The sequence below is a fragment of the Nyctereutes procyonoides genome, unplaced genomic scaffold, assembly GCF_905146905.1.
Source record: "Nyctereutes procyonoides isolate TBG_1078 unplaced genomic scaffold, NYPRO_anot_genome, whole genome shotgun sequence".
In the NCBI taxonomy this organism is placed as follows: Eukaryota; Metazoa; Chordata; class Mammalia; order Carnivora; family Canidae; genus Nyctereutes; species Nyctereutes procyonoides.
The window spans coordinates 37200565-37219626 of record NW_026575024.1 but is presented as its reverse complement, the minus strand read 5'-3'; the positions used below and the strand labels follow the sequence as shown (position 1 = coordinate 37219626).

The window sequence follows — 19062 nt, the reverse complement described above, 5'->3', positions numbered from 1 at the left end:
CATTCCTTATCTCTTCTCTAAGGACTCTTTCAATAACATCACAGGTTGCTATATAGGCCATTTAATTTATGCCGCTAATTTTCAGTGGTACCACGGCAATGTTATCTAGAAACACTTAACCAGGAAATCTTCATTGGGTAGAGTATATAGCTCTTATTCATCAGAATAGCAGATATATGGGGCAAAGGTCTTGTGTAACTCTACTGGAAAAGTTGAAAATCTGGATGATCCTGAAGTTAAAAATCACACGGGAAATGTGTGGAAGGCAGCAGGACCAGTCCCTCCTTAATGTCTTGGTGGAAGTGGAGGATGAGGGTGAGAAAGTGTTTAGGATGCCAGCCTTAACTCAGGAAGCTACATGCTGGATGCAACTGACAGTTTTTAAGGATGCAATTGACATTGGGTGGGAGTAGGAACAAAATCTTTCTCAGCTCCACATGCAAACCAGTAATGGGGAGGGGGGGTTGGAGATGACCGTTAGTACAGAATCAGAAGGTAGCTTCAATTTGGAGTCATTATTGGGATGTAGCAACTACATCCCAAGACAGATTTGCAATGTAGAAATGCCAGGTTCATTAGCATTACTTTTAAACTCAGTCAGGAGATCTCCTTTTCCTTTTCTTTACATTTTTCTTCCTTTTAGTTTTTTTCTTCTTCTCCCTCTTCCTCCCAAGTTATTCCCAAATTACTGTCAATCTCCAGCACATGGAGGAATCTCCAACATGATGGTTGTGGGAACTCCTGATCATGATTTTGATTATCATTGTAGCTATCCTTCATGGATAGTCAACGATTATTCCTATTCACTTCCACTTCCGTATTCTCTTCTAAATCATTGTAGATCTCTCCACTTTAGACTTCCTTTCTCCCTGATTTAGAAATAGGGGAAGTCAGAGATTTTCTTCAGGCTGGTTCATTTAAATATTGAAACATTTCAACAGTGTGCAACTCCCTTTAAATTTCAGTTTTCATGGCTTGTGCTTTTACTAAATTAATAGTACTTCCATAGCATTTGTGATTCTCAAAGCAGTCCACAAACATTAATTAATGCTAATGCTACCCTAAGAGAATGCTGTAACTAGCTAACTGACTGGACTTTATCTCAAATTATTTTTAAATGGTTTTCAACTTGGGAGGGCAAGTTGGAAAGAATGTACAAGAATATATAGTGTTTGCTATCATTTGCTGCCTCCTAAAAGTAATGATGCAGCAAATTGAAGTGAATCATCCTCAGAAGGATATTAAGGTTTGATCCACCTGGAATTAATCATCTCTAAGAATAACCTGTTGCCTAGACTGAATGGACCAAAGCAGTCCTTGGAATACACATTTAAAGATAAAAACTGTTCATAATCCAGGCATCTTTTCTCTCAGCATTAATTGCAATTCTAGCATTCTGATCATTCCACTTTCTTTTTTTCACTATCTACAAAACAAAAACAAAAAATGAGCAGAATATAAATATGGTTTGCCCTGTGATCAGCCAATAAGTATTTAATACCTAAGCATCACATAAACTGTTTAGTTCTGGGGGAAGACAGAATAACAGCAAAAATAAAGTAACAACCTACTGTTCATGTCTTAAAATAGCCTTCAGTTTAGTCATGAAATCAAGCTTACATGGAGAAATGATAAAGGATTACTAGGGTCTACCATGCCAGTAGGAAAAAAATGTCCTTGTGGACTGGAGGAGCTAGGTGGGGCTTCCAGGAAGAGTTTTTTGTTTTCTTTTTAAAGATTTTTTTTTAAATTTATATATTCATGATAGACACAGAGAGAGACAGAGGGTCAGAGACACACAGGCAGAGGGAGAAGCAGGCTCCAGGCAGACATGGGACTCGATCCTGAGACTCCAGGACCATGCCCTAGCCCAAAGGCAGGCGCTAAACTGCTGAGCCACCCAGGGATGCCCTCCAGGAACAGTTTGACATAGATTTGGTGTTACTACATGGTGTGTGGGTTTTGAAACTCCCTGAAATATCAAGGGAGTCACTGCAACTTCTTGAGCAGGAAGTAAAAAGGTGGAAGAACTGTTTTAGGCTGAAAGTCATAAGTAGGATGTCCTGGAGGTTGGATAGATGTCAAGGATTTGGTGGAAGGTAAGCTAGCGTGGAGTGGTTCAAGAGTAGAGAGTGATTATAAGGTGCACATTGGACTCATATGAACATGTGTTCAAATCCTAATTTTTCACAGATGAGTAACCTTGATAAAACTCTCTCTCTTGAACTTTCATTTTCTCATTTATAATGGGGGATGTGATATTTAAGTGGAGTAGTATGTGAAAAGTGCTGTATTTGACCACAGAAAAAAGTATGATATAAACTTGTATTGAATGATAGGTTTTGTATTTGTCTCCTGGTCATCAAATGAACACTTCCATCTATGCCCTAGGCATGCATTCTATTTATTTTTTATTTAAAATTTTTTTTAAAAGGATTGTCTCTGAGTGGGGGGAGAGGCAGAGGGAGAGGAGCAGATTCCTTGCCAAGTCGGGAACCTGATGTGGGGTTTGATGCCAGGACCCTAAGATCATATTCTAGGTTGAAACCAGGAGCTGGACTCTTAACTGGCTGACTGAGCTACCCAGGGGCCCCAGGTGTGAATTCTCTTAATGATGAAATTGAAAGTCAGCTTGGATTTCTGTGTCTTGGAGTTTGTTAGACTACTCTAAATGACTGTACTGCTAGAATAAAAAATACTTGAGTGCTTAAAAACAACCTGCTCAAATTTATCAGTGAAGTGGCAAGAAAGAGTCTTTGAAAGCTAAAAAAAACCTTAGTGAAGGTAAGAATCAGGCAGGGCAGAGGAGGTGATGGGAGATTTGCAGAAAGCATCTGTTGAGCCAATATTATGTGGAGCCGGGTTTTCATGGCCTCTTGGGCTTGCAAGATTTAGGAGATAAAGCTGCAGTCAGTGTATTAGATTTCCCTTTGTTCTTAAAATTGATCACAAAGGACTGCCTTTAAGCTGTAAAGGTAAAACCTACCTACTTCCTGCTTCCTAATGAAGCTGCAAGGAAATTTGTTCCTCTTGAACCTGGTTCTGGGTGGGAGGGGAAAAAAGTTGTCTTTGAGAATTCATAACTAACCCACATGTGAGTTTGCATTCTGAGTTAATATGACTTGTGTGCTTCAAAAAAAACCTCCGGCTGAGAATTTCATATGATGTATGGTGATGCCTGTTGGTGCCTGGCAGAAAAAACTTCACAAATTCAATACCTACTTAGACTAGTCTTTTTCAAACTCTAATGTACATGAGGTTATGATTAAAATGCAGATTCTGATGCAGTAGGTGTAGGGTTTGATTCTGTGTGCCTCCTAATCTTTTAGGTGAAACAGACGCAGGTGGTCCATGGATTACACTTTGAGTAAACTAAGAAGTCCACTTTCAACTCCAGGTCTCAAAGAAGGTCCACAGTCAACCACTTAAGTATATGAAATCACAGTCCATAACTTTAAAACATAAAGCAAAAGTCAGCAGGAAAAAGAGACCAGCAAAGATTTCAGATATTAGAATTATCCAACTCAGAATATAAAATAGATATTTAATGCATTTCAATTTGTGTATGAGATTGAAAATATGAGCAAGGAAAAATAAAGTTATGTAAATATCTGATAATGTTTAGTGAAAGGAAAACCTCTAGATATGAAACAATGTTCATATGTAATTATAAAGTTTTATAAGTTAATGGATGAGTTCAACACAGATTAAATCCAGCTGAAGAGAAAATTATTTTTAACTTCAATTTAGATTTAAAGAATATACTTAGAATGAAGCATAGAAAGATAAGAGGGAATATCTGAAGAAATATTACCAGAGAATTTTCTAGAATTAGAGTAACGTAAAAATCTTCAGGTTCAGATACCCAATAATTTTTAAACAGATTTTGAGTTATTTAGTGAATAAGGCAAATTATATCCTCCCCACCCCCCCCCCACCAAAGGATATCTTTAATTGCCAAATTCACAGCAGTGACAATGGAAGCTGGAAAATAGTAAAACCACATTTTTAATGATTTGGGAGAAAATAATAGTTGATTTGGGATTTTGGGGAAGGATAGAAAATTCTAAAACTATTTTTCATAATGAGAACAAAATAGAACTTTTTCAGCATGAACATACTCTATTGCCATTAGAGGGTCTCACTAAAGTAATTTTAGATGATGTATTTCAGACAGAAGGAAAACTATTCCAGGGAGAAATTTTATGAAGCAAGGAGGAATACTTAGCAAAAAGTCTTTTTTTTTTTTTTAAAGAGACATAATACACGATAAAAAAGGGGGTGATAATTGTATTTATAAGTGTTTAATGTTCCTTATTGTCTGGAAGATGTATAGGGATACTAGTAAACTTGAGTTTGTTAAGTTCTCATCTTCAGTTTCTGGGGAAACCAGTAGAAGGAGAGAGGCAGAATAAATAATTTCTAAGCTAGTGGGGAAAAAAGTGAAAAAAATCTGAAGAAAGGAAAGATGAAAATAACATAGAAAAGGTAGCCTACATTAAAGAACATACAAAAGGACAGACGTAAATAAACCCAAATGTAACAGAGGTAGATACAGACATAATAGATTAGAGTGGAAAAATGATGATTAAATGTTTCAGACAAAGATTGTCAGGCATGAGAATTTTTTTTAATGAAAGGAAACCTTAGCTGAGTGGTTCCTATAGTGTGATCCCTAGATTAGTAGCATTAGCATCACCTGGGAAATTATTAGAATAAATACAGATTCCTAAACCACTCCAGACCTACTGAATCAGAATGTCTGGTGATGACTTCCAAAGCTGTGCTTTAACAAGCCTTCTAGACGATGCATGCTAATGTTTGAGAACCACTGCTCTAGCTATGTATTCTCTACAAAAGATCTGCCTAAAACATGAATAGAGACATCAGAAAGGAAGGAAATAAATATATCAGTTGTTCAAAGTGTGTTCTTTGGAGGGATTGCAAAAAAAGCAATCTAATATATTTATCAGAAATGCAGATTTCAAGGCTCTACCTTACAACTGATTGTCAGTCTTTGACTCTAAGAATTGTCACCTTCGGTGTTTAATATGTACCTTAAGGTGTAAAAGCCACTGTTACACTCAAGTGAAGGAGAAAATCTTATCATTCCTAGGATTGAATAAGGTTCTGGGCATAAATGAGAAAAAGAAGAGAACAGCTAGGAATATAGTGTGAAGCAGGATGAATATGTGAAGTGGACAATTATAGGTATGCAGAATATAAGAGTTTAGTGAACGGTGATACTTAATATTCCATGTGAGTTTTTCCTACGACTACAAGAAAACTCCAAAACTTATTCTAAATCCTAAATGAGGGGCAGCCTGGGAGGCTCAATGGTTTAGTGCCACCTTTGGCCCAGGGCATGATCCTGGACCTGGAATTGAGTCCCACGTTGGGCTCCCTGCAGGGAGCCTGCTTTTCCCTCTGCCTGTGTCTCTGCCTCTCTGTTTCTCATGAATAGATAAAATCTTAAAAAAAATCCTAAATGAAATCGACTGCTCATTGATGTGTGTTCTGGGTGCTTTTGTGTGTTTCCTGAATGTTAATGTGAATGAGTTCCACATGTTAGGGTTTTGGGGGTGTGTGTGGTGGCGGTGGCGGCGGCAGTGGTGGTGGTTGCAGAGGGGTATGTGTAGGTCAACAGGTGCTAATATATAGGAAGATACACCAACTTACTTTGGCAGATGAGAGCTCAGAGGGCGTATATTAAGAATGCAGTCATCCCTGGGCTCCTTAGACATCTTTGGGAGAAGACTTTGATATTACATTAAGGATAGACTGGAAACATGAGCAAACTTTGCTAGCTCTAAAGAATTAGGGGCACCTCACATATGACCCCACAATTCATGGGCCAATACTGGTAACACAAAATAAGAGTTTAGTTCATGCTTGTTGACTTGCCTTTACCAAGTCTTGATCTTCATTTCTGATAAGGAAATGAGATTTTAGATTTAGGCATGTGAATTTTCTGGCAGCACCGAGAATGATGTTCACTTTCAATGGATAACCAAGTTTGAGAACCTGATCACACCCTTAGAATGAATACTTTCTCTCTTATTCCTGAGGCAGTGTTTCTTGCAACCATCTCAAACCAACTCTATCCTTACTGTTATCCATCTTCAGATTATTCAAGGATTCAGGCACAAAGCAAGACTTATACTTTGTCCTAAATCTGTCAGTAGCAAGTGTTAAGCAATACAAAGTACCAGATAAACAACTTAGAGTAATAACTTGGATTTAAGATGCTGCTGGAAAAAGTTATAATGTAGTCAGGACATATTCAGCCTATTCCCTGAGTAAAACCTTTTTTTCCTCCCTGTGTGGAAAGAAAATGAAGTCAGTTTCTTCCTTCCTGGGATCCATCTTGCAAACTGAAATATACAAGTAAGATAGAATTTGAATTTCATATTTCAGATTTCCTACTTGGAGAATTTCAAACCATTGGCGAAGCTATATATTAAGTGGTTTCATAGGGGAGAAATACAAATTATAGAAGTACCAGCTGTGGTTTAATATTTATGGTGAACTTATATCCGATGTTGACCTTGAAGGTACAGCATATTTTACTGAGAATCCACCCAAACCCAGAAGTTCTACTTTACTATAGCCCCAAATTTGAATAAATAATAATCAGGAAAGTTCAGGAGAAATGGACAGATGTGACTTTATTTTAGTTCAGTTAGATGTTATCTGAGGTTTACCAGATTTTAAAAATGTAGGAAAAATGCAACTTGCAATTTCATATTCTCCGTCATTCCTATCTCATGAAGTCTCAAAGTTCATCCCATGATTTCTAGGAGTCCTAAAAAGCTTACATTGTATTCTATTTCTGAGCTTCTGTTTTCATCACCATTTATACTTCATTCCATGTTACTCCAAAATATAGTGTCTTAATTTCCACAAGACCCTATAGTCAAAAAATCATACAAAAATCTCACACAAAGCATGAAGTTTTACTCATAACGTGGGATCCTTTGAGAGAGGTATGTTTCACACCGTGTATCATGAAAACTCTGGATCATTAACATGACCTTTATTGGCTTTTCTCTTACTGTTTCACTGCAAACACCACATGCCTCCTGGGATCACCTCTTGAAGAGATTACTTGCTCCCAGATTCTGTCAATGAGTTCTGCTTTTGAAGAAATCCAGTTTAAAGCAATATCCTAGCTCTTAAGTAGGTATTACAGGTCCGGTGGTTGTGAGAACTCAATGAGGTAATTTATACAAGTTAAACTAAGTGCCATGAACTGTGTCTGGCACTTAGTAAGCTCTCAGTGAAATATTTGCAATTCATAGAATTCTATAGTGACTCACTTCCTTCACTTTCTATTCTGTGAACTCCCAGTTATGATTCAAATTTGGAGTAGAGAATATGGTTGGATTAGAGTGTGTCACTTGTCCTGTTGTCACGGTTATGACCTGTTATTGATAGTCCTGTGAGGATGACATAGGATAGGAACAGAGGAAGTGTCACTAAGGAAGCGTCAGCTGGGAAGACAAATGACCTCCCGACTGGAATACTAACTGTTCCATGTGTGAAGGAATGGAGGCTCCGAAAGATTCTGGGATTTGCCAAAGTTATACAGTCAGCAATGTGGAGCAGACCTTGTATTCAACTCCTTTTATTCTAGATCCAATATTCATTTTTCTACAACATTAGTGCCAAATCATAATAGTACTTTTTCCCCCTACTGAAAATGTATTTAATGTCCCTATTCTTGAATTGCCAGCATTACTGAAATTCTTATTTGTGCTATTTTGCTTCAAATGACTTGGAGAGAAAATAAGCTATTGATTTTCCAAATCTTTTGCAAGTTATTGGTAAAAAATAGTACTAAGATTTCCAACTGTGCTTTAAAATGTTGACAATCAAGAAACATTACAGTGATACCACGAAAGAATTCCTTTGGGCATGGAGAATGGATGTAAAAAGGTTACTGAAGTCTGTCAAGGCAGATTAACTGGATTAGAATCAAGAAGGATAAAAACTAAATTGTGGGGACAAAGAAAGATAATACAACTTTATAATGAGATGTTTAGACTCCAGCTGGAGGAAGAAAAATCTGGCATGTAGTGACCATAGTCCACTTTTTTATTTTTGTATGAGAAACTGTGGTCTACTTATGACAAAGAAATAGTCCCAGCGAGCAATGAGAATTACACCAGGAGGCACAATTATAACCCTAATGCGTAGTATGACCGTTATGTGCTGTGGAAAAAGACTTTTGGGTCTCTATAAATCACACCAAATATCCCCATTCTTGACTGAACCACCATCCAAGGGGTTATCTTTAAGTTCAAAGGATAGCATTGGTAATATGTAAAAGGACTTTAGCCTATTCAGGGAACAGGCACTATATATAAATCTAAAATTACATAGTCCCTGAGAAATAATCCAACTTTTAGCACATAAAAACTTTGTGGATTCCAAGAACAAATGTCACCAGCTGAGGTGAAATTATATTTTTCTATGGTTTGGTTCAATGTAGGAAAGTTTTTAAAATAAACTATGGGGCTATGACCCTGTTTCACAACCTACCCACAATAAATTCACCTCATAAGTTCCCCAAACAACAACTACTACTAAAACCCGTCAGACAGATGAAGTGACCTTCTTTGGTAATCAGATAGTATTATTTTTAGGACCTATTTTACAGAACAATTTTCTGTGTTTTTGCAGTAAAGAAAATTATTTTGACCTGTGTGCACCTAATTTATTTATTTATTAAAAAAAAACAAAAAAACAAAAACACCTTGTTTCTAACTATAAACCAGACTTTGGGGGGAACTTTTGGCTGTGGTTCTTATTTTGTACTGACTTGGCAACAAATAGATTGTTTTGATCCATATTGAATCTGGGCAGTCACAATTTTTTCGTATTCAGTTAGATTTCACATAATTAGCATTTCTGATGCAAAGGATGGCTAAATACATCTGCATTCCTTTTGAGATGAGGAAAAAAACCCACAAAAAGTATAGTAACATCTTAATTGACTCAATTATTATAGTCATGGAGAGGTTTATACTTAAATTTGTGGCTAAACAAAAGTCAATCAGGAACTCTTATTTTTTCCCCTAAACATTTTTTTTTGATTAAAAACTCTAAAATCTATTAAGTATACTGTGAGTGATGATACAGTAGACCCTTTCCTTTTTTAATGTAGTGCAGGATTGTGGGTAAAAGCATATGGGTTTGAGTTTAATTTATACTTACCTACAATTGTGCCTCAGAAGACTTTGAAGAATTTTAGTATACAGCTCACATTTACATAGTACTTTGTATGTCACAGTTACTTTTCTTAGTTCTGTATGAATATCTATATGATTATGTGTATGTATAAATATACTTAACCCTTATACCACCTGGAGAACCCAGGTACTATCAGTAACATCTCCACTTTACAGATAAGGAAATAAGTACTGAGAGGTTGAGTAACTTGCCTAACACCTCATTGTATGGAAGAACCAGGGTGGGAATCTCAGCACTTTGGCCTCAGAGCTTAAGCTTTTAACCACCACACTTCATTGCCCTGAGGTGAGGTTGGTCCATTCCTTCAGGATAATTGAGATGTTGTGGCTAATTAGTGTGGGACAGGGTAGGTATAGATTAAATCCCTTTTCCTTCTGTAATCAGCTTCATCACCTTAGGTAAGTGACTTTGGGCCTGAGAGTATATTTTTGCCATCGAGTTAAAAGGATTAATCTAGATTTGAGCATCCATTATGGTCACCTTTGGCCTCATTTGACTAAAAAGCACCTGAAACAAATTGACACTGCCCAAAGTATAAAATACACAATGGGTTTCAGGCCTTAGTATGAAAAAAATAAAAAGTTTAGAATAGGGCAGCCCTGGTGGCTCGGTGGCTTAGTGCCGCCTTCAGTCTGGGGCATGATCCTGGAGACCTGGGATCGAGTCCTGGTGTTGAGCTCCCTGCATGGAGCCTGTTTCTCCTCTGCCTATGTCTCTGCCTCTCTCTCTCTCTGTGTGAGTCTCTCATGAATAAATAAATAAAAAGTTTAAAATGTTCAGTGTTTTTTAATACTGGTTGTGTGGTGAAGTGGTATTTTGGATATACAGAGTGAAATAAATATATTAAAATTAATTTCACCTGTTTTTACTTCTTTCGGTATGACTACTAGAAATACTAAAATTCCATATATGATTTAACTTTGTGGTCCACATGTATTTCTGTTGGATTGTGGAGGTTGTACCAAAAGTTCTTTGTCCGCATGCCCATTGATATTTCCAAGTGAAATTCCATTATAGGCATAGGCAGGGAGATACAATTCCAGAAACACCTTTAATATCAAGATTTTCTCACTTGCTCAAGAAAATTTTAGAATGCAAGTGCAAAACATTGACATTATAAAAATAATCCAAGTCCACTCCAAGTCACTAAAGTTACTTGTAAGTGTTCCTGTTTGCTATCAGGAAGAAATTATTTGGTCACAGTTCAAACTGAGGTGTCATTCACAAGCGAAGATGTCAAGTGTCCCTAGGTATTTCAGTAATGCTTCCAGTTCTGAGATTTGCAGTTCTGTTCTTATAGAAACCTAGTCATGGACTGTTTAGAAGATGATAATGGAGAAATAAAAATGCAGAGATAGAACACACAACATATTTATAAATCAGAGAATGTCAGGAATACTGTCATTTTTCTCCTCAAATTGCTAATGATCTGGGGAGGCTGCTAGCAGTGGGTTCGCTGCAGGAAAGGGAATTCAAGTGCTGGGATTAAATGGCCCAACCTGACTAGAGCACAGATTTACCATTCCAGTTTTGCCACTGTTGTTTGCTTGATTTCACAAACAGCTGTTTCCACCTGCACCAGGGTGTGGCAAGAGCAGCTGTCCTCAATTTCCACTGTCAGTGCTTGTTAGAGGTGAGCTACCTCTTGGCAGCTGTCTCAACAAACCCTGGGGATAATCTGGTAGTTTGCTTTTGCCCTGCATCATACGAGTTGGATGATAGGATTAGCTTCGGGTGAAAAGTTACACTTTTAATAATTTATTACCTTAAAGATGTTGTGGGGTGATTCATGGAACAGATAAGGTCTCAGCAACCAGAAGTAGGACACTAGTAAAAAGAAAATTATTTATATCTTATCTATTTATTTATTTATTTATTTTTAATTTTTTATTGGAGTTCAATTTGCCAACATATAGCATGACACCCAGTGCTCATGCCATTAAGTGCTCCCCTCAGTGCCCATCACCCAATCACTCCATCCCCCCACCCACCTCCCTTTCCACTACCCCTTGTTCGTTTCCCAGAGTTAGGAGTCTCTCATGTTCTGTCTCCCTCACTGATATTTTCACTCATTTTCTCTCCTTTCCCCTTTATTCCCTTTCACTATTTTTTAATTTCCCCGATTGAATGAAACCATATAATGTTTGTCCTTCTCCAACTGACTTATTTCACTCAGCATAATACCCTCCAGTTCCATCCACGTCGAAGCAAATGGTGGGTATTTGTCATTTCTAATGGCTGAGGAATATTCCATTGTATACATAGACCACAGCTTCTTTATCCATTCATCTTTCGATGGACACCGAGGCTCCTTCCACAGTTTGGCTATTGTGGACATGGCTGCTATAAATATCAGGGTGCAGGTGTTCCAGCCTTTCACTACATCTGTATGTTTGGGGTAAATCCCCAGCAGTGCAATTGCTGGGTCATAGGGCAGGTCTATTTTTAACTCTTTGAGGAACCTCCACACAGTTTTCCAGAGTGGCTGCACCAGTTCACATTCCCACCAACAGTGTAAGAGGGTTCCCTTTTCTCCACATCCTCTCCAACATTTGTTGTTTCCTATCTTGTTAATTTTCCCCATTCTCACTGGTGTGAGGTGGAATCTCATTGTGGTTTTGATTTGTATTTCCCTGATGGCAAGTGATGCAGAGCATTTTCTCATGTGCTTGTTGGCCATGTCTATGTCTTCCTCTGTGAGATTTCTGTTCGTGTCTTTGGCCCATTTCATGATTGGATTGTTTGTTTCTTTGCTGTTGAGTTTAATAAGTTCTTTATAGATCTTGGATACTAGCCCTTTATCTGATAGGTCATTTGCAAATATCTTCTCCCATTCTGTAGGTTGTCTTTTAGTTTTGTTGACTGTTTCTTTTGCTGTACAGAAGCTTTTTATCTTGATGAAGTCCCAATAATTCATTTTTGCTTTAGTTTCCCTTGCCTTCATGGATGTATCTTGGAAGAAGTTTCTGTGGCCAAGTTCAAAAAGGGCTGTGTTCTCCTCCAGGATTCTGATGGAATCTTGTCTCACATTAAGATCTTTCATCCATTTTGAGTGTATCTTTGTGTATGGTGTAAGGAATGGTCTAGTTTCCTTCTTCTGCATGTGGCTGTCCAATGTTCCCAGCACCGTTTATTGAAGAGACTGTCCTTTTTCCAGGGGATAGTCTTTCCTGCTTTGTCAAATATTAGTTGACCATAAGGTTGAGGGTCCACTTCTGGGTTCTCTATTCTGTTCCATTGATCTATGTGTCTGTTTTTGTGCCAGTACCACACTGTCTTGATGATCACAGCTTTGTAATACAACCTGAAATCGGGCATTGTGATGCCCCCAGCTCTGGTTTTCTTTTTTAAAATTCCCCTGGCTATTCGGGGTCTTTTCTGATTCCACACAAATCTTAAGATGATTTGTTCCAACTTTATGAAGAAAGTCCATGATATTTTGATAGGGATTGCATTAAATGTGTATATTGCCCTGGGTAACATTGACATTTTCACAATGTTAATTCTTCCAATCCATGAGCTTGGAGTATTTTTCTATCTCTTTGTGTTTTCCTCAATTTCTTACAGAAGTGTTCTGTAGTTTTTAGGGTATAGATCCTTTACCTCTTTGGTTAGGTTTATTCCTAGGTATCTTATGCTTTTGGGTGCAGTTGTAAATGGGATTGCCCCCTTAATTTCTCTTTCTTCAGTCTCATTGTTAGTGTATGGATGCTGTATTTTGTCAAATGTTTTCTCTGCATCTATTGAGAGGGTCATACTGTTCTTGTTTTTTCTCTTGTTGATATGATCTGTCACATTGATTGCTTTATGAGTGTTGAACCAGCTTTGCATCCCAGGGATAAATCCCACTTGGTCATGGTGAATAATCTTCTTAATGTACTGTTGGATCCTATTGGCTAGTATCTTGTTGAGAATTTTTGCATCTGTGTGCATCAGGGACATTGGTCTATGATTCTCCTTTTTGGTGGGGTCTTTGTCTGGTTTTGGCATTAAGGTGATGCTGGCCTCATAGAACGAGTTTGGAGGTACTCCATCTCTTTGTATCTTTTGGAACAGCTTTAGTAGAATAAGTATTGTTTCTTCTTTAAAGGTTTGACAGAATTCCCCTGGGAAGCCATCTGGCCCTGGACTTTTGTGTCTTGGGAGGTTTTTGATGACTCCTTCAATTTCCATCTTGGTTATCGGCCTGTTCAAATTCTCTATTTCTTCCTGTTCCAGTTTTGCTAGTTTGTGATTTTCGAGAAATGTGTCCATTTCTTCTAGATTGCCTAATTTATTGGCATATAGCTGCTCATAATAAGTTTTTAAAATCGTTTGTATTTCCTTGGTATTAGTGGTGATAGCTCCTTTTTCATTCGTGACTTTATTAATTTGAGTCTTTTCTCTTTTGTTTTTAATAAGGTTGGCTAATGGTTTATCTATCTTATTAATTCTTTCAAAGAACCAACTCCTGGTTTTGATGATCTGTTCCACAGTTCTTTGGGTCTCTGTTTCATTGAGTTCTGCTCGAATCTTTATTAATTCTCTTCTGCTGGGTGAAGGTTTTATTGCTGTTCCTTCTCCTTAGGTGCAAGGTTAGCTTCTGTATTTGAGTTCTTTCCAGTTTTTGGATGGATGCTTGTATTGCAATGTATTTCCCCCCAGGACTGCTTTTGCTGCATCCCAAAGATTTTGAACGGTTGTATCTTCATTCTCATTAGTTTCCATGAATCTTTTTAATTCTTCTCTAATTTCCTGGTTGACCCTATCATCTTTTAGCAAGATGGTCTTTAACCCCCACATGTTTTAAATCCTTCCAAAGTTCTTCTTGTGGTTTAGTTCTAGTTTCAATGCATTATGGTCTGAAAATATGCAGGGGTTGATCCCAATCTTTTGGTTTCAGTTAAGACCTGATTCGTGACCCAGTATGTGGTCTATTCTGGAGAAAGTTCCATATACACTTGAGAAGAATGTGTATTCAGTTGCATTTGGATGTAAAGTTCTGTAAATATCTCTGAATCCATCTGGTCCAGTGTCTCATTTAAAGCTCTTGTTTCTTTGGAGATGTTTGTATTGATAGAAGGTGTATTGATTGTAGAAAGTGCCGCGTTCAAGTCTCCAAGTATAAGTGTATTATTATCTAAGTATGTCTTAACTTTGGTTATTAATTAATTGATATACTTGGCAGCTTCTGCATTCGGGACATAAATATGCATGATTGTTAGGACCTCTTGTTGGATATATCCTTTAAGTATGATACAGTGTCCCTCTTCATCTCTTAACTACAGTCTTTGGGATAAACTTTAATTTATCTGATATGAGGATGGCTACCCCTGCTTTCTTTTGAGGACCATTAGAATGGCAAATGGTTCTCCAACATTTCATTTTCAGGCTGTAGGTGTCCTTAGGTCTAAAATGAGTCTCTTGTAGACAGCAAATAGATGGGTCTTGCTTGTTTATCCAGTTTGAAACCCTGCGTCTTTTGATGGGATCATTAAGCCCTTTCATGTTCAGAGTTACTATTGAAAGATATGAATTTAGTGTCATCATCATACCTATTCAGTCCCTGTTTTTGTGGATTGTTTCCTTGGACTTCCTCTTTCTTTGACAGAGTCCCCTTTAATATTTCTTGCAGAACTGGTTTGGTGGCCACATATTCTTTCAGTTTCTGTCTATCTTGGAAGCTCTTTATCTCTCCTTCTATTCTGAATGAGAGCCTTGCTGGATAGAATATTCTTGGCTGCAGGTTATTCTCATTTAGGACCCTGAATATATCCTGCCAGTCCTTTCTGGCCTGCCAGGTCTCTGTGGAGAGGTCTGCTGTTAATTTAATACTTCTCCCCATAAAGGTTAGGGATCTCTTGTCTCTTGCTGCTTTAAGGATCTTCTCTTTGTCTTTGGAATTTGCAAGTTTCACTAGTAAATGTCAAGGTGTTGAACGGTTTTTATTGATTTTAGGGGGGATCTCTCTATTTCCTGGATCTGAATGCCTGTTTCCCTCCCAAATTATGAGGTTCTTAGCTATGATTTGTTCAAATACACTTTCTGTTAAAACAAACAAACAAACAAACAAACAAATACACTTTCTGGTCCTCTGTTTCGACGCCTTCTGGAACCCCAATTAAATGTATATTTTTCCTACTGAGGCTGTCATTTATTTTCCTAAACCTTTCCTCATGATATTTTAACTATTTTTCTCTTTTTTTCTCAGCTTCCTTCCTTGCCATCAAATTGTCTTCTGTGTCACTCACTCGTTCTTCTACCCCGTTAACCCTTGTTGTTAGGACCTCCAGTTTGGATTGCATCTCATTTAATTGATTTTTAATTTTGGCCTGATTAGATCTAAATTCTGCAGTCATGAAGTCTCTTGAATCCTTTATGCTTTTTTCTAGAGCCACCAGTAGCTTTATAATTGTGCTTCTGAATTGGCTTTCTTACATGCAAATGGAATTCAAATTCTGTAACTCTGTGGGAGAGAGTGTTGTTTCTGATTCTTTCTTTTGTGGTGAGTTCTTCCTTCTAGTCATTTTGCTCAGTGCAGAGTGGCCAAAACCAAGTTGTACTGGAAAAAGGAGAAAAAGAGGGAAAAAAAAAGGGGGGGGGACAAACAACAAAATACAAGGAGGGGTGCCCTCTACTTCTCCTGGAACCTTCCAGCGCTGCTTGGTCAAGAACTTGCTTTTCCCCTGTCCTTCCAGCTGGTCTTCTGGGGGAGGGGCCTGCTGTGCTGATTCTCAGGTGTGTGAACCTGGGGGAGCTATCCTGCCCCCTGCAAGGTGCATGGCTCAGTGGGAGAGGGTTATCCTGTGAGGCCCTGCTCAGGCCCAGGTACAAGGTGACACCAGGAGGAACAACAACAGTGGCGGAGGCCAGGTCTCCAGACCGAGAGTCAACTCCTGCAGGAACTACCACAGCTCCCAGTCCACAGGGGCCTGGATACTCCCGGGGTGGGGGGCGCTGATTTGCACAGCTTGGGGCTGCCGGGCAGCAGGAGCATCCTTGCTGCCCTGTGTCCTTCCGACTTCCACCTGTGGTGGGGTGGGGTGGGGTGGGGGGAGCGCCGGATCCTGGGCTGTGTCCCCCGGCGCCCTGGGCTCCGGGGCCTGCACCGCTGGAATTGTGCTCCTGGGGCCGCGCAGCCCTCTCTGCGCAGAGCTGCTGCCAGAGCTGCTCCCGGGGCCCCGCCAGGTGCACGCTCGAGCCCTTTAGGGAGCTCGGCCGTGGGGTGTGGCGCGCTCTCCCCGGGGCGCAGGTGTCTGTTGGTGCCCCTGGGAGCCTGAGGGCATCCCCGCCCCTCCTGGGATCCTGCCCAAGGTCCCCGCGAGCGCCTTTCCTTCTGGGAAGGTTGGTGCAGCTCCTGCTTCTACTGGACGGGGCTCTCCTGTCCTGGGGACACTCACCACAGCCTTAGCCCGGCTCCTCGCTGGGGGCCCTCCCCCTTGGATGCTTTTTTGTTTATTTTTTTCTGTCTTCCTACTTTGATAGAAGCGGGAACTCTTCTCACTGTAGCATTCCAGCTGTTCTCTCTTTAAATCTCAGACCGAATCCGTAGGTTTTCAGGATGATTTGAAAGTTATCTTGGTAGGTTGATGGGGACAGGTGACGTGGGGACCCTACTCTTCCACCATCTTGCCCCGCCTTCTCTTATTTCTTTAAATAAGAATCTGGGAGATCCCTGGGTGGCTCAGCGGTTTAGCACCTGCCTTTGGTACAGGGCATGATCCTGTAGTCCTGGGATCGAGTCCCGCATTGGGCTCCCTACATGGAGCCTGCTTCTCCCTTTGCCTATGTCTCTGCATCTCTCTGTGTGTCTCTCATGAATAAATAAATAAAATTGTAAAAAAAAGAATGAATTATTTTAGTAAACCCATTTGGTATACCACAAATATATCTCAGGTAAAAGATTTATTGAGTAAGTGGAAGTCAAAGAATAAAAAACATTTGAAAAATTTCTTCCTTCCCTCATACTTTCCCTCTCATCTTCCAGATCATAACACAAAGCCATAATCAAGCTTTCTGCACTCAAGGGATTAATATTGTAATATAGTGATTTCAAAGTGTGGTGCCTGAACTAGCATCATTAGCATCACTTGGAAACTTAGAAATGTGATTCTTGGGTCTCAACCCAACTTACTGAAATAAACTCTGGAGGGGAGGCCCAGCAGTTGATGTCTTTAGAAGTCCTCTAGAGGATTCTCACACAAGTTAAAGAGCCTGGGCTGTAGTAGACACTGCTGCTACAGGCTTGATTCCCTTTATCACTGGTACAGTCATCTGAGTACCTGTGAGCAACTAACAGCCCACAACTGCAACCTCCAATTGTCCTTGATTGAACCACCTTGTCCAGACATGGAGATCCCTTGGAGGTATACCACAGTCTCCACTCTAGAGCCTGGCCAACATCTGTCTGATATGGGGACACAAAGCCCAGTCTTTCAGGACAACTCTATAGTAAGGTGTTCTCCAGAGCTCTTCCGTGAAATCACGCCATAGACTTCACTACATCCTTGCTCATCTCCTTGCCATTCCTAGTCTTGCTTCCCCACTTCCTTGTAAAGAGTCCTCCCTCAGTATAGCACGTGCACCCAAACAAAGTCTTGTCTCAGGCTCTGTTTCTAGGACAACTATTCACCTTCATTTACAGGTTAGAATACTGTGGCCTACAGTCCAGCACCAGTTTGTGCAAATAAAGTTTTAGTGGAAAATATCGATACCTGTTCATTTACACATTGCCTGTGGCTATAATAGCAGACCTAAATAGTTGTGACAGAGGCAGTGGATAGTTCACAAAACCTACAATATTCAGGATGCTGCTGGTAGGCCACGGGCTGAGGCGCTGGTGTTGGGACGTGGGGCCCGAGCCTCCGCTGGGCTCCCCTTGGGTGCCGAGATGCCTAAGAAGGCTGGTGTGATGAACAAGGGGAAGAGCCAGGAGCCAGAGAGACCACCTCCTTCCTTAGGTCCTGTGACGGTGGATCCCAGAGGTAGTGTCACCATAGCCATCCGCACCAAGTCAGGGTCCAAACAAAATGCTGTGACAGACGTGACAATGGAAGCCATGAGCGTGGCCATCGCAGCTCCCCCATCAGAAGGAGAGGCTAATGCCAAACTCTGTCAGTACCTTCCCAAGGTGCTCAGGAAGCTCAGGAAGAGTGATGTAATTTTGGATAAGGGCGGTAAATCTCATGAAAACGTGGTGAGGCTATTAGCATCCACAACTGCTGAAGAGATCTTGGAGAAATTAAAGCAACAAGTTGAGAAGAAATAAAAACAAGTTATAAGAAATACATCCTTGGGGGATCCCTGGGTGGCGCAGTGGTTTAGCGTCTGCCTTTGACCCAGGACGCGATCCTGGAGACCCAGGATCGAATCCCACGTCGGGCTCCTGGTGCATGGAGCCTGCTTCCCCCTCTGCCTGTGTCTCTGCCCCCCCACCCCGTGACTATCATAAAAAAAAGAAAGAAATACATCCTTGAGAAGCTTTTTAAATTGCTACTAGTGAAGAGGCTGTTAAGTAGGAAAATATATTTCAGTTCATGGAAGAATATGAAAAAAAATTTAAGAATAGGACTCAAAAAAGAAGCAGGAATTTTAAAAGTACTTATGTTCAATTCAGGTTCTAACATCCCTGACCCCAAACAGGTTGGAACATTAGTCCGATCTCATCGCATTACACAGGAACAGCTGGAAGAGATATTCAAGCCCCTTTCATCCTTTGGTGGGGCTTCCAGAAGTTGAGAGACTTGTTCAGGATGACATCGTACAGGATGGCAGCTAGAACCAAGGCCCCTTGACTCCTGGCTGAATGCAGTTTATCCTGATTGTAAA

At 39.8% G+C, this 19062-nt stretch overlaps 1 protein-coding gene across 1 annotated transcript; it reads left to right on the top strand.

The window, feature by feature from the left end:
• The first annotated feature begins 254 nt into the window (after positions 1–254).
• LOC129522478 (UPF0235 protein C15orf40 homolog) lies at positions 255–18502 on the top strand. The gene is made up of 2 exons (XM_055344784.1): positions 255–403; positions 18055–18502. Exons 1-2 carry the CDS (start codon positions 255–257, stop codon positions 18500–18502), a joined length of 597 nt encoding a protein of 198 aa, XP_055200759.1.
• The last annotated feature ends 560 nt before the right edge of the window (positions 18503–19062 follow it).

What these genes read in the sequence shown, in the direction of transcription:
- LOC129522478 (XM_055344784.1), top strand. Translation starts at nt 255, where the DNA reads ATGTGTGGAAGGCAGCAGGACCAGTCCCTCCTTAATGTCTTGGTGGAA. An exon ending in AAGGATGCAATTGACATTGG is followed by an intron (nt 404 to 18,054) that starts GTGGGAGTAGGA and finishes TGCTGCTGGTAG; the next exon opens with GCCACGGGCTGAGGCGCTGG.